Source organism: Sparus aurata, chromosome 1 (assembly GCF_900880675.1).
Source record: "Sparus aurata chromosome 1, fSpaAur1.1, whole genome shotgun sequence".
NCBI classification, from domain to species: domain Eukaryota; kingdom Metazoa; phylum Chordata; class Actinopteri; order Spariformes; family Sparidae; genus Sparus; species Sparus aurata.
The window spans coordinates 39,175,133-39,203,118 of NC_044187.1; the positions used below are offsets into that span (position 1 = coordinate 39,175,133).

At 42.1% G+C, this 27,986-nt stretch overlaps 1 protein-coding gene across 1 annotated transcript in view; it reads left to right on the plus strand.

Annotated features, from left to right (window-relative positions):
• The window catches only part of LOC115581092 (microtubule-associated tumor suppressor 1 homolog A-like), a 95,636-nt gene that overhangs the window by 37,167 nt on the left and 30,483 nt on the right, over positions 1-27,986 (plus strand). Inside the window, exons 4-6 of the mRNA XM_030415982.1 lie at positions 18,774-18,892; positions 19,330-19,677; positions 25,103-25,169. Coding sequence (XP_030271842.1) covers positions 18,774-18,892; positions 19,330-19,677; positions 25,103-25,169 — 534 coding nt within the window. The remainder of the gene's footprint in view (positions 1-18,773; positions 18,893-19,329; positions 19,678-25,102; positions 25,170-27,986) is intronic.

Consider the following 27,986-nt stretch of genomic DNA (forward strand, 5'->3'; position numbering starts at 1 on the left):
CGTGTCCTCCTTGTAGGGGATTTTAACATTCATGTGTGCTGTCCTGAAAAACCGTTGGTGAAGGACTTTTTAAGCCTTATTGACTCTTTTAATTTGGAGCAGTGTGTGTCTGGTCCCACACACGAACGTGGACACACATTAGACCTCGTCCTCTGTCATGGTTTATCTGTGTCAAACGTGGAAATCTGTGACAATGTGTTTTCCGATCATTTGCCTGTGTTGTTTGAAGCTGCTGTCTCCTGTGCTGCAGTTAAATCTGCCGCTCCTGCTCGCTGCCGTCGGATTTTTAACCCCGTCACTGCCGGTCAGTTCTCCGCTGCCTTCAACCAGCTCTGTGTCCCCTCTGACTTAACATCTGCAAACACGGAGGTGCTCAGCTCCTGGTTTCACTCCTCCTGCCGAAACATACTGGACTCTGTGGCTCCATTTAAAACGGTGCAGCCCAAAGCTAAACCTGAGCCCTGGTTCAATGGGAGAACTCGCGCAGCCAGACAGGAGTGCCGCAAAGCTGAACGCAGGTGGAAAAAGGACAAGCTGCATGTGTCTCACCAAATCCTAAAAGACTGCTGGCGCTGCTACCAGAACACTGTTAAAGAGGCCAGAAGAGAGCACCTGTCAAACATTATTGAATCAAATTCTCACAACCCGCGTGTGTTATTTAAAACCATAGAATCTGTTCTTGGCTCACCTCAGCCTGCGTGCACAGAGGAGTCCCCTGAAATGTGCAATAGCTTCCTGCAATTCTTCATTGATAAGGTTGCTACTGCAAGCGCTCTCATTACCACACCTGCATCTGAGCCCTCTGACCATGTTCTCTGCTCAGCTGTGTTTGATTTGTTTGAGCCTGTGTCTCTGATGGCTTTAGAAGATGTGGTTGGCCAGATTAAGCCATCAGGCTCTCCCTGTGACACTGTCCCGCCTCACTTTTTTAAAGAGGTATTCCCTTGTATACAGGCCCGTATTAACCCCATTTGGTGCCCCTGGGCACTATACCTCAAGTGCCCCCCCCCAACGCCCGCCAAAGTAATAATGACCGCAAACTTAATAAAAATCAGCAGCATTTAATGTAATAAACCCACAAATGTAGTACATTTTCCATAAGCGTATTAGCCGCTGCCTACTGCAAATGTAACACACAATTTCCCACAAACGTAATAACTATCACTATTACGTAATAACTATTACGTTTGTGGGGACGTGAACGTCTGTATTGTAATAACTTTCCACAAATGTAACAGTACAATGAATAATGATCTTAGTGGTTGTTGCTTGTTTGTTTGCCTATACACCTACTAATACTACTGACTGTGGGTGCAAAATCCTGCTGACTCTCCGCTCCACTATCACGTAATGGATCATATCTCTCTTTCTCACTCAATATTGTTTTGTGGCATATAAATATCTAGCTTAAACAGATTTATTTCTTTGCATAAGCAAATGCTTTTTGTTAATGAGGATCATCTCTCTCTCTCACGGCTGTCTGCATGCTGCGCATCACTACCTGTGTGAATATGTTACATCCAAATGAGTCGGAAGCAGCAGCCCGATCCTAGACGTTGTCTTACATGAAGAAAATGAATTTTGGGCTGTTTTGGTTGTATATGTGTTTCAGAATTAATCTCAAGTTTAATATATAGACCCTAGCCAACATTCAAATGATAAGCTGTAGTTTAGGAATTAGTTTAGTAACGTTAGGTCGGAGGGGTTTTCTCCAACCCAACGTTACCTAAGGGTTTTAATACCCGTTATTTAACAGAGCTGAATAGAGTTTATTGACAGAGGAGACAGATTGTGGTTGACAGAGGGAGATAACTAGCTTGAAAAAATAAAATAAAATCCGTGAGGAAAACATCGCCTGACATTTACATTTGCATTTACAATTCCCATTGGCAATACAGATTTGAAGAAATCTGGATGTATTTCTCATTTGTAAACACAACACTTACCAGTCTATAGGCAAGAATCTAAAGGTTTATTAATTCAATTTTATCCAAATTCGCTTCATTGGCATGAATGCCACAACAACAATATTGCTAAAGCACCAAGAACCTCAAAGAGTAGCCAGCACTAGAACAGCCAAGATTCAAATTTATATGTGCAATAATATTGTTGAATGAAAAAAAAAATGCAATACTGCTGTTACATGACTTTTCCTGAAAGTGTCTGTATTTTAATTTAGAACAGTTTTTATATACCTATTACCTATTTCGGCCATAAGCGGTCATATTGACCACACATCATTTCGCAGGGTTTGCTATTTTCATTGTCTCTCTTCTCTGACTTTGTTTGTGGTCTCCAGCTGTGCTTCTTTGTGAATTTACTTGTAAGTGAGTCACTATATAGTTGTATTATAGCCTGGTTGGCACCATGGGCAGACAAAAACCCCTCCGTGAAACAGCACGACGAGCTGTTCAACACTAAAGTGTGGTGATGCGACTCTGACTGTGTAGCAGGGAAATCCGAGGAAGAATGTCTGCATCCTGAGCACCTGCACACAGGTGTGGGCAGCTTTAGTGGGGCGAAGACAAAACCAGAGTCTGTGATGTACTACAACAACACCAAGTACGGCGTGGACGTCCCGGACCAGATGGCGAGGACACTCCGTCAGAGGAAGATGGCCAGTGGCGGTCTTGTATAACATCCTCAACCTGGCTGGGATCAATTTCTGCATCTTATTCAGGGAGCACCAGCAGCAGGAGAGGCCGGAGGAAAGTCCTGCAGCAGTTGGCAGAGGAGCTGAGGGCAGAATGCATGGAGGGGAAAGCGGCCACGGCAGTCGGCACAAGCTGGGCAGCAGCGGAAGTGACCACCGCAGCAGCAGCAGGCACGGAGACGGAGGCAGTGCCGGTCCGAAAAAGCTGCAAACGGAACCAAATGTCGGACACATGACACGCCACAAGCCCATGTGTGGTAACTGTGCATCTGGTATAGTCTCCACAGTTAGCTTCGGTTTCGTCAGCACTGCACCTGCTAGTGACCGCAGTTCTTCTTCCTGCTTTGTGGACCAACCCAACTCTGACCGATTGTGGGGGGGAGACACGAGTGATGGGGTCATGTAATCCTGATTTATTATTATTGTTGTTATTTTTATGAAATTGATATTCATAAACGAGTAATGTATGGTCTTTCAACAATTTCCAGTGAATAATATAAACATTTAAGTAAAACATGTTTAAAGCTTGTATCATGAGGTGCCCCCCCACTGGCTGTAAATGGTTGGTGCCCCTGGGCACTTGCCCAGTCCAGTCTATGGATAATCCGGCCTTGCTTGTATAGGGCAGTCAGTACTGACCATTATTAACAGCAGTTTATCTTATGGTGTTGTCCCCCAAAGTTTTAAACATGCTGTGGTGCAACCCCTGCTTAAGAAACCTGGCCTTGATCGTGGTATGCTAGCTAATTATAGACCTATCTCCAAGCTGCCTTTTATCTCTAAAATCCTGGAAAAAGTCGTCCATGCTCAGTTAAAGGCTTTCCTGGATGAGCATGACATCCTGGAAGTTTTCCAATCTGGTTTTAAAACAAGGCATAGTACGGAGTCAGCCTTATTAAGAGTCTTCAACGACATCCTCCTGGCTACTGACTCTGGAGAATATGTGATCCTTGTCTTGCTGGACCTAACAGCAGCCTTTGATACTGTGGACCACAATATTTTATTGTCCCGCTTGCAGCACCTAGTGGGCATTAGTGGCAGCGCCCTGAATTGGTTCAGATCATATCTTGAGGGAAGATCTATGTGTGTACACCTTGGTGGCTCTGAGTCCCGCTCTGCTCCGCTGTCATATGGGGTTCCACAGGGCTCAATCTTAGGGCCTCTGCTTTTCTCTTTGTATCTGCTTCCCCTGGGTTCCATCCTGAGAAAACATGGCATCTGCTTTAATTTTTATGCTGACGACAGTCAGATTTATGTGCCGCTGAAAAAGAAAAACGCCTGTCTGAAACCACTTCTTTTATGTCTTGAAGACATTAAAGCATGGATGTCGCTGAACTTTTTAAAATTTAATGAAAAAAAGACAGAAGTGATGATTTTTGGTCCGAGCGGCTCTAGTGAACCCCCCCAAGTTGACTTGGGCCCTTTGGAGCACTATATGAAGCCAACAGTCTCAAACTTGGGTTTTAAAATGGACAGTGATTTTAAACTGGACCGGCAAATTGGTGCAATAGTAAAGTCCAGCTTCTTTCACCTGAGGCAGCTGGCAAAGGTGAAGCCTATTCTTGCACAAAAGCACTTTGAAACAGTAATCCATGCCTTTATTACATCTCGGTTGGATTACTGTAATGCACTTTATTTTGGAGTCAGCCAGTCCTCCCTCACACGTCTCCAGTTAGTCCAGAACGCTGCTGCTCGCGTCCTAACTGGAGCACGTAAGAGGGAGCACATTACTCCCATTCTGGCCTCCCTCCACTGGCTGCCTGTGCATTTTAGAGTTCATTTTAAGATTATTTTATTTGTTTTTAAATCTTTAAATGGTCTCACCCCGCCTTACCTCTCTGAGCTGCTCCATCACTACTCTCCTGCCCGGTGCCTCAGGTCAGCTGACCAGCTGCTCCTGGAGGTACCGAGGTCTAAGCGGAAGCTCAGAGGGGAAAGAGCCTTTTCTATCGCCGGTCCCAAACTTTGGAACGCCCTCCCGCTCCATGTCAGACAAGCCCCCTCACTGTCCATTTTTAAAACGTATCTTAAAACCCATTTTTATTCCTTGGCCTTCAACCCAGCTTGAGACTCTGCTGTTGTTTAGTGTTTTAATGTCTTATTGTTTTTATTGTTTTCATTGTTTTAACATTTTTATTATTTTATTGTTTTTTTATTTATTTTATTCTATTTGTTTTTTCCTATGTTTTATGTGCAGCACTTTGTCCCAGCTGCGGCTGCTTAAAGCGCTTTATAAATAAAGTTGAGTTGAGTTGAGTTGAGCATCGTTTCAAGAATATTTGCATCCATACGGATCCACTGAAAACGACCAAAAACGATGTAGTTTATATTCCAGGCCTATAGGTGGCGCTTGACATTCACCAAAAACATAGAAGAAGACATGGAGCATGCACAGAAAGCTTGAGCGCTGTAAACAAACAGACAGTAGACGGAGAAACCGAACACAACAAGAAGAAGATGAAAATGGCGAGTACGAGGAAACCAGAATCGTTTGTGTGGACCAGTAATGAGGTCGAACTGCTGCTGTAATGCTCGCTCAACTACAAGGAGAGTAAGTTGCAAGAAAGGCTCAATATCTTCTGCGGCACGAACACGAGCAAGCCCGCCGTTTTTGTTGCTGTTGTTGTTATGAGACATCGCAGGGCGGGCGATGGCGTCATCGTTTTGGAAAGTATGCAGATTCGCCGTCCACATGAGAACGGGAGGGCTGCGTTTTCGGATTTCTCCACCCTGAGACCCGTTTTCAAAAAAGTGTGTTTTCAGGCGCTGCGTTTTCAGGATCCGTATGGACGGTCGGCCAAAGCGTTTTCGCAAAAGAGCGTTGTCGTCTGGACGGGGCCTTAACCTCCCACTTTTCTACAGGAATACATTTTTCTTACGGGCACTGCACTAGTACCCCAAAACGCACTTAACTTGGAATATTAAGTCATACCTGGCGAAAAATGTTATAATCTATTGTTGTTGTGAATTTCCACCACTAGATGGTGCTGTTATTAAGGAAAATGCGTTTTGGCTAATAACTCCCACATACTTTGTCGCACATTCAAAAACCTTATATCCACGCGTTCAGTGAATTGTGCTGAGTGTCATGGTATAGGCAACGCCCATTTCTGCCTACCAAAATTTGGTATATTCATTGCCACTGCCCTCTTGAGGATATCTGACAAAGGACTTACCAATCCGCCACTAGGTGGCGTTCTGGTGCCAGTTTAATTTTATATTTGGCCCTGTGCCCACATCACAACACTTATGGAAATGAAATTCATAGGGGTGGTAAAGAATGGCCCCTGTAACTGACACACCAAAAATGACCACCAGGTGGCGCTATTTTCAATGCAAAAGCGTTTTTTGGCCCATTACTCCCACAGAATACATGGGACATTGTTGAAACCCTGTATCTACGTGTTCCCTGAATTCAGCTGAATTGTGTGATGTAGGCCACACCCACTTTTGCAGTAACTTACCATTCGCAAATTCACACAAATGAAAAACTTACTTTTGCAAACTCCTCCTAGGCAATTTGACCAATTTGCACCAAACTTTGCATGTAGCATCTGTGGACCCTCCTGACAAAAAATTATCAAAAGAATTTTGATAGTCCATAAAAAGCGCATAATACAAAACAGCAAATTCCAGTATATTGTGTTGAAAACCAACAATCTTGCATATCTTTACAAAATTCTGTCTGATTATCACGTAAATGTTCATAATTGCGCAGCATGGCCTGATGAGGCTTTCTGTAAAATTTGGTGCAAATCGGCCAATAGGTGGCGCTCTGGTCGCAGTCTCATGTGAATGGAAAGTAAATGGGAAACTCATGAAATCCTCTTCAAAACTCATCGACTTTCTACCTCTTATTGTGCTTCATACTTTGAGCTACAGACACCATTCCACCTTTAAAAGAGTCAGAAGACCTTGAACTAATGGGCCTGTAATCAGCTTTTTAAAATCTTGTACGGTTTTGAAATCATCAAGGTTTTAGTTTTAAGGATTTGTAGGCCATCTTCTGATTTTATAATGGGTGTGTATTGCATGAGCCACAGTGCGTGACATCATCGCTACTGTGGAGAGCAGAGGAAGAACTAGAGAAAAAGTTCTCTTCAGCTTGATTTGGATCCCACATCTTTTACTTCACATAGACAATATATACATAGAAATGTAGGACATCTTGTTGGCTTTCAGCTGATGGTCTTATTTCAGATGTAGGACTTAAACTTTTGGCTGTTAAAGCCCCAGAGGGACAAGCACAACAGCAACTCCCCCATGAGCTGCAATTTCTTCCTCTTCAGCTTTCATCATGCAGCAGGTGACATCTCACATCCCATCAGTTAATCAGTTCTTTTCTGATCTGGTTGGATTCTCTAGATTTTTTTCAAGATCTCCCAGAGTGCGTGACAGAGTGGTGGCACACAGACGCCCAAGAGCAAACAGAGTCAGATGGAACTTCCATATCTGTGCAGTGAACACTATTTTAGCACAAAGGTGACATCATCCAGTGTTTTGAAACCATTATGGGAGTTTGAACCTACCACTGTGCGAGAAGCTGGAAGGTTTGTGAGGCTACTGGAGGATGATACTTTCAGCTTCTTCCTGAAATTATTTCATTGCATCATGCCTTGTGTGCACATTCTCTTCAGCCAGCTCCAGTGGCAGACCATCGACTCAGTCTTTGTCGCAGGAATCATGCAGCGGTTCACACAGTTTTTCTCACTTCAGCGTACATTATTTCATGCCGGCAATAGCAGGCCACCGAATTATAAAGAAACGACTTCCTCAGGGGAAGGTGTTGCTTGAGCATCCCCCGATGGCAGCATGCATCGACAGCAGCATACCCCGACGCGCGTGGAATGCGAGGGCCCATTCAACGCTGCTTGCAGCTTTAATTTTTTCTCTGTTATGTTTAAAAGGGTTCCATAGTTCTTCTATGTGAAGAATGTTAACTCAAATAGACAGCAAAGATGAGTACGTGCATTTAAAAAAGTTTATGCTTAATTGTGTTATAAACCATCACCATACAGACACGGTAACATACACTACGGTCACAAGTTGATCTGACCTTCTGTGGCCAAGAGGTGGCTGTGTGTCTGCTCTAAGGAGTGAAATAGGTTATTCCGTGAGTCACCTGCGTGATCTGATTGGCTAGTGGATTGATTACCGCGCTGGATATTTCTTAATTCCTCAGTGAATGTGAGTTCAAGTCCCGTAATTCTTTTTTCTCTTTTTTGTTTAAAAGGGTTCCATAGTTCCTCTATGTGATAGTGATGTTCGATACCACAGATTTCCTTTCAGATCCGATACTGAGTAAAATTCAGGCTGGTATCGGCGATACCGATCCATTACCGATACTTTGTGCAAACACACCTAATGTGTCTGGTAAATCTTAAAAAAGTAGTGTATTTCAAATCATAGTTTCATAAAGAACACAAGACATCAGATTATTTATTTATTTTAAAATCACAGGGCAAAACAAATGATGGGGCTACTCTGCACTGAATGCTTAATCTGATTTAGATTCAACTATGTATGTAGTCTCTCCAAATAGCCTACAATAAGGGGATACAAACACTTGCTGTTTGATAATACTGGATGATTCAAATTGAAATTGCCAGTAAAATATTTAATTAAATAAATAAATGCCACAATAATGGCACAAGTTTGTCAATACCTACATTTTAAAATATTCATTTAACAGTTAAAGCAAATTAGGCTGGTTGTAAATAATTATAGACACATTTTATGGATATGGATTTATGGATAACCATCTTTTCTGTATATATTTTTCAAAGTTCACCATGGCTGTTTTATCGTAATTTCTCTGTATAACTTAATGGCACCTAGTCTTTGTAATCCACTTAAAATGATCAATTCTTTAAGAAACCTTACCTGAATAAATCTAGACTTTTTTGCCTATGTAATACACATATTATTACTCCAAGCTGAACTCCTCAGAATCAGAAATACTTTAATAATCCCAGGGAGAAATTATTTTTGTTACAAGCTCCAGATATACAAGTAACATATATTATACAAGCAACATCTATACGAGGAAAATATACATATAAATATGAATATGTATATATATTAGGGCTGTCAAAGTTAACGCGTTAATCGTGCGTTAACGCAACATCCTTTTAACGCTGTTGATTTTTTTAACGCGCGATTAACACTCGGTATTAAAAAAAAACAGGAACGCGCATTGTTGGATTTACAGCCGTCAGTGACACCTGTAGTCTTGATCCAGAGGGTGGCAGAAGAATAACAAAGAGAATCAGAAGAAGAAGAAGCAGGATTGGCATTAGGGAAAAACACGGTGGACTGAAAAGCGAAAGTGAAAGTAAATGGAGAAAGGACATGAACGGCAAATTTACTTACGAAACACTGCATGATGGTTCGGTCGATAGGACAAAAGTTATCTGCACGTACTGTCGACATGAAATGAGTTACCATTGAAGTACGTCGAGTCTTAAATATCATTTGCAAGCCACACACTTGGCAGATGCAGAGAGCCCACCACCCCTCGCCAAAAGAAGACATCACCATGTCATCCCATTTAGGGTAAGGGGATATTTTTTGAGCCTTTTATTTGAAGTGCATGATTTGAAGTGTTGAATAACCATTTTCATAAAGCAAGCATATTTGCCCTTTCTTATGTTGTTAAAAGTATTAAGAACATGAACAAAATACATTAAGGTACATTTAGAACAGAAAGAAATGTGCCAAAAAAATTGCCATTATCGCGAGTTAACTATGGACAAAATGCGATTAATCGCGATTAAAAAAATTAATCGTTTGACAGCCCTAGTTTGTATATGTATATGTATGTGTACTGTATGTGTGTGTGTATATATCTATAAGAGAGAGAGAGGGAGAGAGAGAGAGAGAGGTTTTTACTTCTCACGTATGCTGCCTCGGCTTGTAGATGAATATGCTGCAGGACGGTTTAAGCTAAATGAAAGATACACTGAGATAATAGGCAAGGATTAGTTCACAACTGCACATGTGGCATGAACATAAATGTGTGCCATACATTAAGAGAATCAGAATGAAATATGTGATACCTTCTGGCTGTGTAAATCAGCTTTCTTTCAAGTTTTGCAAAAACATGCTTTTTAACTTTCTGTTCTAACAATAAGATATGAAACATGATTCCCATAGTATAGTATAGTTACATATTTTTCTCCATCTTCCAAGGTAATGTTCCAAACACAAAAAGTTGTTACAGTTAAAACAAATTCAATGTAAACATTACAGGTGACAATGATCATTGTTTTAAGTAATGGCACTAAATGTATACAGTTTATATAATGTAAATAAAATGCACTAGTATTCACATTCTGTACAACAGATCAAGCATTCAAATAATGTTTACATAAATCACATAACTCCTTTAATGTTCTGTAGCCATAATTTTTTCAACTATTTTAGACTTTAATATCATTACTGTACTATTTCATTTGATGGTCCTGTCTAATGTTCTTGATAGCCCTGTAAATATCTCATGTCTCAGTCTTTTTTTTTTTTTTTTTTTTAAACATGTAACAGTTATTTATTCAAAGATAAAATACATAATTTTCCTGAACACAGCTTTTAGAAAAGACTCAATTTCTTAAATTGAAAAAAGTTATGGATGGGACATTTCAGTTTGTGCATACATTTAGGAATACATACAAATGCATACATTCAAGTCTTCGGAGGCGTTGCCAGCCAACTCTAATACAGCAGTGAGTTACTCAAGAATAGCAGCACTGTACACAGCTGCTGTGGCTCCTACACGACCTTGACTGGTTGAGCGAGTCTTCAAGTGCCTGTGGACACGACCCACTGGGAACTGCAGCCAGGTTGTGAACAGCCCTCTGGATTCACACTTAGTTTGAATCATGAATGAGATCCGCCCTTAAATTGACAAGAGCGGTACATATTCTCAGAATCTTGTCTATTTAAGGAGCCATGGTAATCGGAACAACCTGTGATATTATTTTGTAAACTTTCAAACGTCAGATTGCTCTTTCAACATGAATTCTTACATGTGCAATCCGTCTCGTGCTTGTCACCTGTTCCTCAGTTAGTTGTCCACGTTTTCTTGTAAAAAAAAAAAAGCCATTAACAATTAACCTTTCTCTCAAACAGCAAATTGTTTATGGTAAAGCCTCTATCTGCCATGACCTTATCTCCAGGCATTAAGTAGTCCAATAGTCCTGAATTTGTCACTGCATCGCCCTCCATATGCTGCAGAAATGAACATGATTAGTCCACATGGGGCAACAGCTACTAGGTATTTCACCGTGTCATGTGAATAGTAATGGCTGTATGATTCCCATCTTGAATCAAGGTTTTTGGGTTTTTGTAAAAGACTCTCACTGCAGTCTACAATACATGTTGTATTGGGAAAGTTTTTCTTAAATGCTGCAGGCATGGTTGCCTGAATAGTTTCTCTTGGAAGCCATGGAATTAGAGGTCGCAAAACTTCCTGCAGTTTGTCAATCCAATGTGAGATTATCTTGCTAGCCATGCTCTGTGATATGTGGAACTGTTTGCTCAGATCACCTGTGACATGGTTGGTCTTTAACCTCCTAAGTGTCATGAGAACTTGATCTTGCAGAGACATTGTAAATGAATTACTAGCATACCTTTCCACTGTTGAAACAAGGGTGTTGAATGTTTCTAGGGTTATACCAGTGTAAAGCAAAGCATCCACGTCGTTTTGAAGCAAAGTAGCCAATCTCATCACACTGAGTCATTTTATCCTGCACATCTTTTCCGCTGGCCATCTGGCAATAACTCTGATCCTGTTGTGCAGGGTCCTCCCACTGTGTGTGGACTGAGCACAACTGTTGGTCAGGGGGATATGCAGAGCTTGAGATGCTGCTCTGGTCAGAAACAAGCGAAGTCAAGTCCACCGAGCAGTCTGACAAACACAAAAAGTATGGCCAAAGTTGCACACTAGGAGATTAAATACTGTAGATAAGGACATATACTGTACATCTGAATCACTTGCATGTACGTAAATAGGTATAGAAAATAAACAGATAACTCAGTGAATGCCAAGGTAGATAGCATGTGTTATGACTGCAAATACAAGCTGAAGTTTGTGCTCCTTGTATAAATGGTTATTCAATTTGAGACATGTCTTGATTTTCAGACTACTTACATCCATGATTACATTCTGTCTCAGACTACGTAGCATACTCTTTTTACAATGACAGTATACAATATTATATGCAATATAACATACAGGCATGAAAACAGGTCAGGGGTAAAAAAGGTGAGAAGGATGGATTGTTGACAAGGCATGCTCCCAGGAAGAAATATTTGAATATTTCATATTTAGAAGCATCAATCTAATGCATTTTGAGAGAAAAATCAAGCAGAATTACAAGACAGTATGAATGTATAATCAATTATCTATCTATCTGTACATGGTCACATTATGCTGCACCTTCTTCTTGTGCACTTTTGTTTGACAGTGTGCCTGCAGTGCATGGCTGCCATTGTTTGCATAATTAATGTCTTTCTGAAGGAGAATGCAATGTGCTAATCACTGTGTACTGATCTTCCTGAACACATCTGCTAGATGAAATAATAGCGCTTGTCCTTTTACTGTGACTTGGCCTTCTAGCTTAAGCCAAGACCAGTTCCAGCTGCACTTGATCCCTGCAACGAGTTGTTTGACAACCACAGCATCTTTTTCTCCTAACACACTAATTCTGGAAAATCAATGTTAATGTTAGGGTTAAATTCTAGTTTAGCCAAACGTTAAAGTTAGCTAGCCAATCAGTCTCGAAAAGCTAGCTAGCACGAAAAGCTAGCATCGTTAACTGGCTCTAATTTTACCTTCAGACTCGAGTTAGTTCCCTACAGTTTAGATTCTCTGCTCGAGCCCAAGCCAGACCGGGTCATGCTACCAGCTGGAAAAAAAAACGATGCGTAAAACAGTAAATAACTGCAATTACAGTTAAACTTACGAGGTCCATCTTCAACGTCTTGGTTGATGTTACCGCTGCTGCAGCTGCTTCTGGAAGTAGCCGTCGGAATCGCAGACGCAGACGCAGACGCAGACGCAGACGCAGACACAGACTACCTTTCGCCTATTCTTTGGAGGAGGTTGGTAGTAGCCCAGATAGAGCTCCGGATCAGGGTGCAGTTCCGTGGGCTTTTTATCAACAAAGTGGAAGGAGCAAACAAAGTCACCATTCCTCCTTCCTCTGCAACCAACAATGCCACATGTCGTGCCTGAGCTCATTTCAAAAACTATTTATAACGTAACGCAAGTTGTTTTGGGGCTAGCTTGGCGCTGGTGGTCAGTCAGTTGCAAGGCAACCGGAAATGGAAAACCGCGAGCGGAATTAGTTATCCGTCATGGCAGCCCCCCATAGGCTTCTAAAGAAACGGATGAATACTGCCTATGCCTAGGGCCGGCTCTGATCATAAATATTCATCAGCTCTGAATATTCATCAGGGTAAAAAGACATTCCTGCTGTGTTGAGCCCATATGTGTAGGTGTATCGTCCACAGTGTGATCAGCAAATTGTGGGTTGCTATCATGAATCTGAATGAATGAAGTCTGCAGCAGCAGCAGGATGATGTACATTGTTGGATGTTTGCCACTGTCCTTTGGCCTCTCTTGTTCCTCACCCCATGCTCTGCTTGTAGCTCTCCTTCATCAGACTGATGCAGAGTAGCATGTGTCTTTTGGGGGCTGCCAGTAGGTGGCAGTAACTTGAATGAAATCACTACAGCCAGGGGGCCTTGTTGAAAAGGCCTGAGCATCAGCGCTGACTGAAGGAGTACTTACCTGTTTGAGCACCCAAGTGTTTACAATTAAAATGTTATCAATGTAATGTATATATGTGGGTGCAGAGAATTTTAACACAGCATGAATGGTCTGAATATGTAGATTTGAACCATGACGTGGAATACTGACCATGTGATAGATGAAAGTTCCAACTGATGATTCTGTGGACTGAAATAATCCACAAGCTGAAAGCAGTTATCATCCTACAGATTGCACTGCATTATGTGCAAAATGACTACAAAACCTGTTTGACATCATAACACCACTGCTAAAAAAAACAAACACCATAGACCAGCACGATTTCCATGCTGGTCTATGCTGGCATATGCTGGTTAGTGCTGGTTTGGTGCTGGTTTAGCTGGTGGACCAGCATGGTCCCATTAATCATGATGGCCTACCAGCATAGTCTTGCTGGTGATGTTGCTGACGAAGCTGGTCACCAGCATCCCATGCTGATTTGCCACACCTGTCAGCTGGATGGCTTATTTTATTGGATTTTAACAAATGTGTGCTCAACATCTGAAAGAAGAAATTATTTTGTGTACATACAGAAGAAAAACTTTATAAAATTGTTAACTTAAAGGTCCCATATTATGCAAAATACACCTTAGAGCGGTTTTCTATCAATAATATGCATTCCCGGCCTGTCTACAATCCCCTCTGGTATGAAAAAAGTTCATCCTCTCCCTTTTTTGCTTTCTCCGCCTTTAGAAAATGTGTGCTTACACAGGCCAGTTGAAGATAGTCTGTCGGTGACGTCACCGACAGATTAGACGCGTCCCCCTAGGTTGGTGGCACCGCCCCAGGTGAAGGTTTGCCACACCTGAAGGAATTATCTAAACGGCGCCATTTTTTTCCGCTCGGTTAGAAAATGGCGAATGTACGACCGGGAAGAAGCGGTTGCTCTGTCGTTGGCTGCACTAAGGAGCACCAGAGTCTTTTTATACCTCCCTCATCGGGGTTCTTGAGGACTCAATGGATGGATTTTATTTTTAATGGGAATGTACCCACAGCAGTTCCCAAAGTGCTGTATGTGTGTGCTAACCAGACAGCAGTGTTTCACAACGTTGTCGCTCAGAGCTAGACACGCAATTGCTCTGTTGTTGGTGTATAAATCGACAGAAGTGCCTATATTCTGTCCCAGCTACAGAACAACAGAAGAGACAGTGGTCGTGTTTCATTTTTAATGACAACGTGCCGGCTGCGGTTCGTGTTAGCTTGTATGTGTGTGCTAACCACCTCACGTCAGACTGCTTCAGTAACGAGAGTCAATACAAAGCTGGCTTTGCCTCGACACTGACCCTCCTAAAAGGATCAGTCTCAACCATACTGGTGTAGGATACTATGGTATGTGGTCCTGGCATGGGCAGCACCATAAATATATGATGTAAGAGACACTGCTCACACACTACTTTGATATATATATGATTATTAATCACTAGCAATTAATATTACACTCGTTAAAGGGGGCACCACCTCCGTGTTTAGTTATTGGAATAATCCGGAGGACATTATTCCAAACACCTAACTGTACAAGTTGGCTTGGACAGTTAGAGTCCATTCAAAATCAATTTATTCAATATCAATCAATATTCAGTCTCAATATTCTGAAGTAGTGAATTCTTTGCACGTATCCATCGGTTCTCCATATTAAAATTAAGTTCCAGACAAAGACAAACAATTATATGTTTATTGACTAAATAATTTGGGTAAAATAAAAGACATGACAATTTTAGATGAACAACAGATAACAGAAAATGTAAAGACTGCAATTAGGAAAGTAATAAAGTCGTGTGACCGTCGGCAGATGGTAAAGTTAAAGGGTCGTGTTTTTATATATTAAATATTACGGGAGTAATCTTTTAATACTAACGAGACCCTAATCTTAATTCTTTTAAGTTCATAAGATAGAAGTTAGAACTTTGACAGAAGTCAGAACTTTAGACAGAAGTCAGAACTTTAGACACCACTCATTCTCACGTGTGTGGATCCAGCTGCATGAAGACGTTCAGCCTGTTTTGTCTGGGCGTCAGGAGGCACAGAAGCTTGGTCTCTTTGAGAGTTCTGGGTTGGACCACGGCACGGCGCGTCGGTCCAGTAGCCAGAGGGAAGGCCGGTACTCTGTTGAAGGACTCTTGGTCCGAAGGCCCAGCGGGTTTTCCGCCTTGGGAGCGCTGGGGGCAGAGTCGGTCTCGGCTGGGAGCACACAAAGTCTCTTTCGTTGGACTCTTTGCAAGGCTTGCAATGTTCTTCATCAGATGATCACAGTCTTGAAAAAGACTTTTCTTGGTGGTTTCAAATAGTGTTACTCAAGTTCTGATCCTTTCACTAATTCAACTTCTTCTGGATCAGGCGGTGATACTTTAACAGTATAAAATCAAAAAGAAAAGAATTTGTTCTATTAAAGACTTGGATAAAAGTAGAGTACTTAAAGTAGTGATTCAATTCGCTTTCTTAGAGCTTGTTGCAAAAATAAAAGTAAAGATTACTTTAAAAATAAAAATAAAAATAAAAATGAAAAACAAAGAAGTGAAGAGAAAAGAAGAGGGAGAAGAAGCAGGGGGAGAAGAGGACAGGGGGAGAGCGTGTCCGGAGAAGAAGAGAGGAAGTAAAGTGCATGAGAAGGGGAGAGTGTCTGTTTTTATGACCTGTAGCAGGGGGGGGCCAGCTGACAGTGTCACACCTCCTGTGATCTGAGTTGAGGCTCTCAAAAAGTTAATCTAACTATACTATTGGATTTAATGTTTTGAAACCATGTTTTAACCTTCCCAAAACTTCACCATCTTAAAAGTCGAATTTTTGTCTTCGTGAAAAGATGCAACATGATAATGATCATTTGTCATTCAAAAGAATTATAACCTGATTAAGACATGAAGCACTTAAGTATACAACATATGACAATAAAGTATACAACACACAGTAGAACCAAGGACTTATACATATTCCTTGTATTTCTATCTTTAACAAAACATATCAGACATTTAACTGGTAAATAATACAAGTATTACACAAGGAATGATGATCTCCAAATCTCTCCTCCCTCGACAAAGGGGAGGGGGTTTCTGTTGACCTCAAACTTATTGAGTAATAAACTTCATTTGGGCTTCACAATAACATAAGAAAGATCTGTTGAATGACAGATTTTTCTATTTCGGGATCCGTTAAATTTAAGAAATTGAGATGTAGTTTATTTGTTATTTAAGACTTTTGGGTGAGAACAGAAGACTGAAAGGGGGGACTGGTATGTCAGACCCAGGAACAACAACGGTCGTAAATAACAGTTGGACATGTGAGGAGAAGAACACACAGATTAGGTTTCCCATTAAGCCTTCCCCCACTGGAGAATGTTCCAGAGGCAGAGAAATGTATATTCGTAAAACATCTTAAATCACCACATCTATGTTAGAAACCAGTCCTTCTTCCTTTTGGTGTGACCAAAGAAAACTCCATCGGGCTTGACCTTGTTTGACCTAGGGAAAAGTGGTTCATCTTCTTTGGAGGAAGAGGAACAGACCAGATGTGCTTTGTCGTTGTAAATTACAAAGAAGATCTCTGGGGATCTGTTTATTGCAAGAAAAACAACATCTTCCCACTCTGTGGAGAGGAGAGGAATTTGCCAGGCCAGGATATGGGGGCTTTCAGTCCCAAATGCTGGAAAAAGGAGTTGATTTGGGTTAAAGGTAATCATGGCCAAAATGAGACCACTTTAAGATGCAGAGACAACGGCTTGTGTTCCTACACTGGATCATGCAACTGCACCCCAGCCAGCGATAAGTGTCGCCGCGGTTTGATAGCATTTACAGTTGCCGACGAGTATGGTGAAGTCAGCTTGAAACTGGCTAACTAGTTAGCTCCGCTTCGGTCCGCTATGCAATGGCGTTTGAAGTGAGTTTAATGTTAATAATATTACGAGGGAGCTTTGTTGTCACAGTAGAAAGTCTGGAAACATGTGCAGACTGGAGACAGAGACGACGCGAACAGTGTATAACAGTTTGGAGACTGTGTTGGAGACAAACACAGCTTTCGCTAGCTGTTAGCCATTAGCTACATGGCAGTAGCTGTAACAACACATACAAACAAACTAATATTATTCAGCCAAACTAACCATTCTGAAACGTCCTGCTGCAGCCGCAGAGTCTGTACTTCTTCCGGAGCCTCTACTTCTGGGTCCGATTCTGGGTCAAACTGGTTCGGTTGAACGAAAAAATCTCTGCGAGCCATAGTGTTACATCCACCGTAAACATTAGCGCATGCTACCATTAGCATAAGGGGCTTTCCCTCCCTGAGAGTGACGTAGCAGGCAAGGCTCCCCAAGTAGGCATTTAAAGGTGCAGGCACAGAAACAGAGTGCTGTGAACAGAGCTCAGCAGAGCGACTTTTAGACAGCTGGAGTTCAGGACCATGGATGTGTTTGGGGCAATACATATCGAATACAGATTTGTTGGACCTCTGACAGCTGTGTGAAATTGATGAAAAACAGTATAATATGGGACCTTTAAACTTGTGAGAGAAATGGAAGCAACAAAGTGTTGCCTTTATAGTGCAGTTTGTTTCGGGTGCCCTCAAATGAGCCCAAAATCTTGCAGGTTTAAAGCTTGTATTCAATAAACTTTGTGTTCTATGACAACCTCACTGACTCTGTGCCCTGTATTGGATTTTCACAGCCAAATTCACTCCTCCTCATACTCTGCAATATGAAATAAGTTGTTGACACATCCCTGGATGCTGGACACCAGCATACCAGCACCAGCATGGGATGCTGGTCACCAGCATACCAGCACCAAAACACAACATATGCTGGTCTATGCTGGTTTTTCCAGCAGGGACAGTTTATATTAAATTGTTTAGAGTGAGAGACAGAGTGAGAAACGAGAGAGGGAGAGACTCTAATTGATTTGTCTCTGGAATCGAGCTCCTTAATGCACACTCAGGACCCATCATACACAGACAGAATGGCCCTCGTTACTACACAATCCCATGATGCATCAGTCTCAGCCTAGAAAATTCAGCAGGGCGTATTCTCATTTACCAGATGAGAGTGAATGTGAATGTGTGTGCAGCTTCTTCTGTTTTCGATGTTTTGGTATTGTTGTGGTTGATGTATGTTCATATATTTCTCGGTTTTCTGTGTTCTTTTACACACATGTATTTAGTTGTTTTTTTAATTCAGAGGATGTATGACTGTTTGTAGTTTTATTTTTCAACCCTGCCTTGGTACCTTCTACACTTGGGCTGAGTGAGTATTCTGTATGTGTTGGGTGCGTGTGGACACCATGCTGAATGTTGTACCTACCTCCCACAAGCTAAGGGGTCGCCGTTTTCTTGCAGTGGACAAAAACAAACCACGGGAGGCGCCGGCAAGACCTACGAACACTAAAAGCAGCTCACAAGGAGCAGCACCTGCAACAGGAAACCACCAGAACCAGCAGCAACCTCCACCTGACCCGGTATGTTGTTTCTTAAGTTTTTAGATTGAAGATGCAAACTCAGCTCACAGCATCAGGGACCATCACTGACTGATGAAAAGAAGGAGGCATGTTGTTGAGAGGAAGTTTTAAAATGCTGATTCACAAGATCCTCATTCCCATCTGTGCTGTTTCTGTTCCTGATATAAGTTAAATGAAGTGATCAGTGAGCCACAAAGCAGCAAAATACACTTTTATAGTTGCGTGTCTTGACTCTATATATTTTCTTCTTTTCATGTTGTGAGCTATGAAGACAAAATATGTTGAAACAATTTTAAAAGACATAACTGCGAGCAGAATGTTGTTTGGGTCCATCTTAAGACATTAGATCTGTAGATTTTTTTAGACAGAATAGTTTGAGCAATGTCTGAGATTAGTGTCTGTCATGGCGGACATTATGTGTTTGTTTTTTTTGCTAGGTACAAGATGGGGTGAATGCTAATGCATCCCTGACGCCAGTTCTCCCAGTGCCTGCCACTGATACCACTACATATGGGTCAGGCACTGCCGGAGTCTCTGCTGTTGGGTTCAAAGCAAGAACAGGGCCACGATCCAGTCCCAAAACTGGGTGCCGCCTACAGAGTGCATCCAAGCCCGGCCCAGCTGTGGCTGGTGTGGCAGATAGGACGGTCCCCACTAAACAGAACCAGAGCAAAGAGCAGGCAGAAAAGAAGAACCAGGCCATAAACCAGCTGAAGAAGCTGCTCATCCAGGGGAATAATAAAGTGGAGGCTCTGGCCACAGTCATCCAGCATCTCTTCACCGAGGTACTTGTTCACCAAACACGGAGAAAATCCGAACTCAACCTTTAATTTCTTATTCACTGTGTTTTTAGCTACATTAAGCAACATAAACAGGGCTGCATTTTCAATGGAATTTGATATTATATATTGTTGCTAAATGAAATATTAATACATTCGAGACAAGAGCATCATGTATAGCTGCTTGAAAAAAGGTGTCCAGAGATGTTGTTGGGGATTATCTTTCATAAAAGCTTCAAGATGTGTGTTAATACAGTATCTTTTGTCAGTAATGTTATTTTCAAGAAAGGCCGCGTAGGAATCAGGAATCTACTAATGTGGCTAGAAAAGTTCCAACTGCAACAGATACTATTAGCAAATTCTGGGTTTTAGATATTACTGACAGTGAGGTCCTGCTACAGTCATTGGCCTGTTTAAGCATTTCTAGTTTGCACACAAAGACTGTGTGCTTGGTTTTCTGTCCCCAAAATGTCCCCAATGTGATCTAAACTGTTACGTCCAAAACAAAAAGTCAGCTGGTAGCATGGCTTCAGTGATCTAGTCGAGGCCAGCATTGGTTGTTATACTTTAGCCAGCTGGCTAGTCAGCAAGCTAGAGGTTTGTTCTCACTGGTCCTCCATGACAGCAGCAAGGTTCTTTAAATGTCAGATACTTTTGACTTTTAGGTACTTTTACAACACTGAAAAGGATTTCATTTGACACATTTTAAGTACTAAAGATCAAAGGCAATTTTCTTGCAATGAATACTTAAGTATCAGAAGTACGATTAAAAGCAATTATACAACAAGAAGTTCCAACCAAGCAATCTGATTGGTCAACAAGACATTTTGACCGTGCTCAAATCAGCATGACAGCACGCCTGACTCATTACTCAAAATATTACTCCTCCAAGTCTGTGGCAATAGTGTATCCATCTCCATGGCAACATGGTTACGGTCAGAGCTGGGGCAAAAAAAAAAAAAAGTACGGCTTGAAATTCAAACTTTCTGCCGTAAAATATGCAGAGGAAAAGTCGGGAGAAGCAGCCGCTAGACATTTCTCTGTCGACCCCAAGAGAGTGAGAGATTGGTGATAAAATAAAACAGAGCTGTCCGAGGAGGACAGCAACAGGGCCAGGCTGCCTGCTGGAGTTTATGTCAGGCTAGCGAGGAGCCTGAGATAAACATGCGGGAATTAGTTATCAGCAAACGGGCACACCACGAGAGAGTGTCCCGCAAAATGATCAGGGTGATGGAGAAACAAATGTACGCCACCGTGAGTGACAGCAGAGATGAGGAGTTATCTGTGAGTGCTGGTCGGCTGAATCGTTTCCTCCACCACAACAACTTCACTTGCAGAAGACAACTATTGCCCAGCAGGATGCCGGAGAATTCACAGAGAAGCTGGAGAAGTTTGTGACATTTTCATCCTGGATTTTTGAGAGGAAGGAATTAAACGCCTGTCCCGAATTGCCGCCTGGTCCCAAATAAACACCTGGTCTGTTAAGTGATTGAAACAAATAAATGCCCCGGCTATTATTTATTTTCCCTTCAGGGTGAGAGACACTATTGTGACCGTGGTGAAACGTTTTATAAAAAATATAAACGAAAAAAAGAATCAACATCTTTGTTCTAACTTGGGCAATAAAAATAAGCATTTACTGTTTATCTGCAGTATTGATTTAGTTCGGGAAATTCCGAGATCGCGATAACACATTAACGTCAGCTCATGTTCACTCATCTGGGACTAGAAATCCTTTCTGTTGCTAAGTCGTTACTAAGGGTTGGAAAATTTGCTGGAGTGGTAAACTACGTTCCATTACACGTCTGAGTCTACTGACCTGACTGATTTTGTTTTAGTTATTAGTCAGACCCCATGTGTTTCCATGGAAACACAACACACACTCGCAAAGAATTTGAGAGCAAAATGTCCATCAACATGGATATATTTTGATTATACATTTTATTTGTGTTGGTATTAGTTGTATAATCGCAATATTACCCTCGAGGGTGTGCTTTAACGTCATTTGAGCACTTCAGTGCTGATTGCGGAACTCAGCGCAAGCGCCTCGGTCCTGACCGCATCACGCTCAAATGACGTTAAAGCACACCCTTGAGGGTAATATTGCTTAAATCAAACCTATATTTACATGTATACATACTGTACTGCGTATGCTAGGGGTCCACCAGGTGGGGTTTGATATTTTACAGCTTTAGAAAAACAAAAATATTTTGGATATAAACAACAGAACAACAATAGTTTGCAAGTGGGCCGTGCTCTGCTGTTAAGAATAATGTGGATGCAGCCGATGGTGAGCGTTCCCCCACAGATGGTGATACTGTTTTAGTAAATTGTGTCCATCTACAGTGTTTCACGGTGTGTGGATGGGTGTCTGTCTTGTGCTGTAGCACCATACCACTTTAAAGACAGATAAGTTGGATGTGTTTTATAAATACTATGTGATCTGCTGCAGCTTCAAGGGGGTAAATGAGGCAAAATGATCACTTATCTGCACCACCACTATCCTTTCCCTTTGGCTGATTACAGCCTATAATTAAAGCATTGCTCAGCAGTTGGTGATACAGCACTGTTGCTGTTACGGGTGCTGGATGAGACACTTGAAGAGTAGGGTGGAGTAATATCTGTTTGTAGTAGGAAGCAATAAGGCAGCGGGGAGAGGCTAGACTGTGTCCACACCTAGCTGCTATCATCAACAGCAACGCATGATTCCCTGGCAACATCCTGCTGCTGGGTGTCAATGCTTCTGTGTGTGTTGTGCATAATAGCTGTGTGATAGTCGTTTGCTCCACCTACCATAAGTGCCTGCTGTCAGCTATGATAGGATTGTTTACAACAGCTGATGTTGACATATTAATGTTTGTGTGCGTGTGTTGTGTGTGTGTGTGTGTGTGTGTGTGTGTGTGTGCGTGCGCGCGCGCATGCATATGTTTGTGTTGAGAGTTTCCTTGACATGCCTTACCCTAACCCTAACCTGAAGTCACAGCGTCCTGGACATGCTCTGTAAATATTTGCTGTCTGATGATTGGTACTAGTGATTCTCTGCTTGCAGGGTTGGCATGTGAAATAAAACTGAATGCACATCAAACATCACTGGAGCAATAACTATCATCAGCTTGGCACACCTTATCCTGTGTGTAACACTCTTCATCACACCTGTTTCCAGTGTGTGTTGTGTGTGTTGTCACTCTGACCTCTTTGCGTCTTTCTTTTGTCTTTGGCTCTGTGTGGCTGAAGGGGACCACATGCAGAATATCACTCATGCCTTTGGTTAGTGAGACCTCGGGGGATTTTACAAGCAAAGACACACACATATTTAAGTTTATTGCACAGGCTTGGTTTCTGTAGCCTCTCCTCAATCAACCAAAAGACTTAACTGTGCAGATTACACAACTTGACTTGTGCTGTCTACATCATCTGTGCAATGAGGGCATCAGCATGTAGCCAATTTTCATTGGAGGTGTCAAGCTCTGCTGGAGTACACCTTCATTTTCATTTGTCCACTAAGTCTCAACTTAAATAATAATATAAACATTTGTTATTAGGACTTGTGTTTTGTAGGTCCTCACAATGCTACTGTGTGTGATCAGATTTTTGCCAAAGTGAGTAATACGCAAAATTAACAAAACCTGCAATATACAAACACACAGTTGTCCTCAGTGAGTGTGTGAAAAGCACAGGACAGCTGTTACCTATCTGCATGTCTCTGAGGGAAATCAGCTCATTATCTGTAGAACAACCTTATCAAAAATAAGGACTCTGCACGTGTGTGTGTGTGTGTGTGTGTGTGTGTCTGTGTGTCTGTTGTGTCACTGCAGCAGCTGCAGTTGAAAGCCTTAGGCGTTCTGATTTGTGTGTCTGAGATCATGTGTGGTTGTATTTGTCTGAAGCATGAATACCAGTGCTATCTAATCTGTCCCACACTCTTAAAAAGGTGACTGGTGAATATAAACAGCACACTCTCCCCAGGGGGCTGGCTGTGGGCAGGGGTGGGGCTGTTGTTAGAGAAAGGGGGTTGGGGCTTTCGTTTGAGTGGGTGGGGCTCTTTGAATATTCCACTCTTCAAACCCTTTCTGCTTCAACTTCCATGTCTAAAGAGTAATTAACATTTCTCTAGCTAGAAATGTATTTTAAAAGTTAATTTACCAGCTTTACCAGCTACTTCCCTCTGTCAGAGACTGGTTTGAAACCAAACTAGACAAACAGGGAGTCAAAAATGACAAATCTTGTTTTGGCAGGTTTTTGTGGTGTAGTCTGAAAGTCAGAATACTATTTCAATAGCAGTGAAGGATTTGAGTTAAAATGCAGATACACCCGTTTTTGTGGGTAAACAACTGATAGGGAACAGAAGAAAAGGAAAAAAAGTGTAAAGATATTAAGAGAGGAAGGTGGTGCAGAATAACTTGCATTCCTCCATTATACAGTTTCCAGGCAGGAGGAGAAGGAGGGAGGACAGGGAGCCCTGTGGTGAACAGGTAGTGTGGGAGGAGTTGAAGTGGCCAAACAACAGTCACTTACAGAGAGAGAGAGAGTAAAAGAGAGAGAGAGAGAGAGAGATTGTGTAGTCTGCAGTTTGCGTCGTCCGGAGATAGTGGGAAGGAAGTGAGAGAGAGGACGGACTGAAGAAACAAGAGAGGAAAGTTCTGAAGTGTGTGTGTTGTGCGTTATTGTGTATGCGTGAGAGTGTGTCTTAATCACCAAGACATGGGCTCCACAGCCAGCAAAGCCCATGCAAAGCCCAGCAAGGCCCTCCCTCATCGCCGCAAGAAGAAACGCAAGGTGTGTGTGTGTGTGTGTGTGTGTGTGTGTGTGTGCGTGCGAAAGCAAAAAGACAGAAGCGCATGCACTCAATTTTTCATTGTAAATTCCACTACTGCAGTCATAAAGCTGCTGTTCTTTGTGTGTCTGTGTTTGTGCGCACGCGTGTATATGTGTGGGTGTGTGTATGTGCTAGAAAGAGTAAATGTTATGTATTCCCACTTTATGGGACTGTAGGAGAATATTTTTCAGTTATGGAGCACAGCAGTGCACTTATGGTATGCTTATCAAGTTGAAGTTTGTGCTAGTCCACGTGTTTATAAATGTGCACATGTTGTTGAGGGTGAAATGAAGAGATAATTCTGTATCTAAAGTGATTTCCATACCAAATCAGAATAGACTCACACAAGAATTCTGACTCCGGTTTACATTGCTCTGTGTACGCTTATCTTTTTGTGGTGATGGTGTGATTGACAGTGTACTGAGGCTATTTCACAATGAGTTTACTATCCATGGCCACTAATCCATGGCTATAACTATTATTATAGCCAATAACATGAGATAGAGTCCTCCACTAGAATTCCCTATAGACTGAATTAGTAAGGGATTTGGACACAGCCTCAGTCTACAAATGTATCTTTAAATGTAATTTTTTTTCATCTTCTCCTCTGTGCAGCGCGAGGAAGCCTTGAAGCAAAGGAAAGAGTTGTCACTGGAACTGGCCAACCTCCGAGATGAGCTGGGTAAGAGAGTGTTCATCCATCCACTCGGCTGCTTGCTACCGAGCGCCTGCCAACATGCACATCTCTCTATGTCTGCCATACATTTGCATATGACACACACACACACACACACACACAGCTTATCAAGGCCAACACGTCAGCTGCCATTGAAGACCTGGTGTTCTCTCTGTTGTTGTCCTGGCTGCAGCTGCTCCTCATTCGCAATAATTTCGTGCTGTATGTGCATGTGTACATGTGAGAGCGAGCAAGCGTGTGTGTGTGTGTGTGTGTGCGTGCGTGTGTGTGAGTGTGGTGTGTCACCCAGTAGTTCCACAGCATTTTGCAGCCTGCCATTTAACTGTCAATAAGGCAGTGTACGAGTTCAACCTTAATGGTTACAAACACTGTGTTTATGAAGAACAGAGGGAGAGGCAGAGACGTACTTTATTAACATATTTTATGCAAGTGGTTGTTTAGGATGTCTGTAGAGACAGTTGACTTCACAGTCTGAGAGATCCACATTACATGACGCTGTGTGTCCTAACAGACTGATTGTCTTGGTGTGTGTGTGCTCAGACAGCTGTGTATCATGTCAATAGCAGCTCTGCCAGTTCAGCTGATACAGTGGGATTATTCAAAATCACACACACAACTGTACATTAACACTTATACCCCATAATGATACACGTACAGGCTCACTGATTAGACAGTGTGTGTTCACATGCATAACAAAGGCATGCATTTCAGCACAGGAATATAGAAATATACACACATACGGATCTGTATATTGAAATAACCATGAATGCAATTTAAGTATATTCAACTATTTAAGACACACACACACACATTTACTCTGAATGCCATGTTAATTTTAGCTACCACACACTAGCCGTTTTTAGACAGAGCACCAAGCCGCCAATTTGGCCATCCTTTTGGCGGCTTGGTCCGCGGTTTTAGACAGAGGGCAGCAAATTGGGGGTCTGTTTTCGTACGCCGATTTGCCGCCACGGAGGATACACTTATTTCTGCCTCACCTGCTAGCTAAAAATGAGGCAGCAATGTGCCAGCCTCTGCGTGAGGTGGGCGCAGGTGTCGATGACCTGCACTGTTGTGCGACCACCAGCCGGGGAGTTTTAAAACCAAGAAACAGCTGATCACAGCAGTCAGTCCATCACTTCATCCGACATTAAGATGAGCAACTGAACAGCTGCTGAGATGAGTCGCGAATCTCTAGTATCATAAACTCGAATCACTTGGGTCCTACTATAATCATATCTAAAATGATAAGTAGCGTCACGCAGAGCCGTATACGTAGCAAGCTCATAGCCCACTAGCCCCGGGCTTGCTACGAGCTTGCTACAAGCTTGCTACAAGCTTGCTATGAGCTACTAGCTACGAGCTTGCTGCAAGCTACTAGCTACGAGTCTTTCCCGCATCAGCTTGCGGGCTAGTTCGTAAGCCTGGATGCCGGAAACACAGTCGGCTGTTTTTCTGGCATCGAGGCTCGTGGGCTAGCTTCCAAGCCTCGATGCCGGGAACACAGCCGACTCGTAAAAGCACTAGCTCACTAGCTGCAATGCCAGAAACACCGGCTACATTCTGAATGAGTAGCAGGCGAGGGAGTGAAGTCTCTGGGTTAGACTTCCTCCAGTCAGCATGAAAAGCACATCCAGTCTTAGTACAACAGAAGCCATTCTTCCACTTCTGAAATAGCATAATGTTGCACATGTTCTGATCTGCAGATAGCCTAGGCTACTGTAGGTTTGGTGTATAGATGTAGCATAATAAAATAAAAATGAGGTCTATTTGCAAAATGAAATAATTTATATATAAATATTAGTATAGTAGTATAGTAAGTAGGCTATTATCTCTATTCGGGAACTTTATCCATTTACACTTTTCCTACCTCAGTACTCTATTATTTATTTGATTTATTTTGTTTTATTAGGGGGCCAAGCATGAGGGCCCGAGGTGCTAGGAACCCTATTGTAATCGTTAAGATTTTTATTTTTATTTTTCTCCGGCTAAAAGTGGTGCTGCAGGCTAAACCGTGCAAGGGAGGGCGGTGCAATTTGGACAGTTGGTCCAGACTCCTGCGAATATCTCAGACACAAAAAAAGACATATCCGCCTGCAGGGGGCGCTATAACCTAGGAAAACACGTTTTTGCCTATAACTCCCAAACCGTATGTCACACATTCAAAAACCTTGTATCCCTAGATTCCCTGAATGGATCTGAATCACTTTGCGCTTGGCCAGTTTTTTCGCAAGATCGCAAAAACTGGAAAACCTACTTTTTCGAAATCCTCCTTGGGATTTTGTCCGATCTGCATGAAAATTGGCACATATACTCTTCAGCTGGACCTGATCTAAAGTTATCAAAAGAATTATGCTCGGTCAAAAAATGGGCCAATTATTAACAAACAAATTTCTGTAGCTAGCTATAAAAATGTAAACTGTTTGATATCTCGGTCAAACTAAATGCTATTGACACCAAATTTGAGATCCTTGCTTGCCATGAGACTGGGAAGGGATGAGCCGAATTTGGCGAAGTTTGGCCAATAGGGGGCGCTAAAAATATGGGAAGTTTATATCTCTTCAACGGCTTGACCGATTTTTATGAAATTTGGTCGGTATGATGTAGGGCCAATCCTGAGGCCATATCTGGAAGGTGGTCACGACTGCTCAATGTGGGCGTGGCTTATTACAAGATAAACAACAAGCATTCATTTCAGCCAAACTATTATGCTGAGAGCTTTGAAATTTATATGGGACAGACAGAATAGGACACAGTTCTTCCATACCAAAAATTGCACATGTAATCTACTAGGTGGCGCTA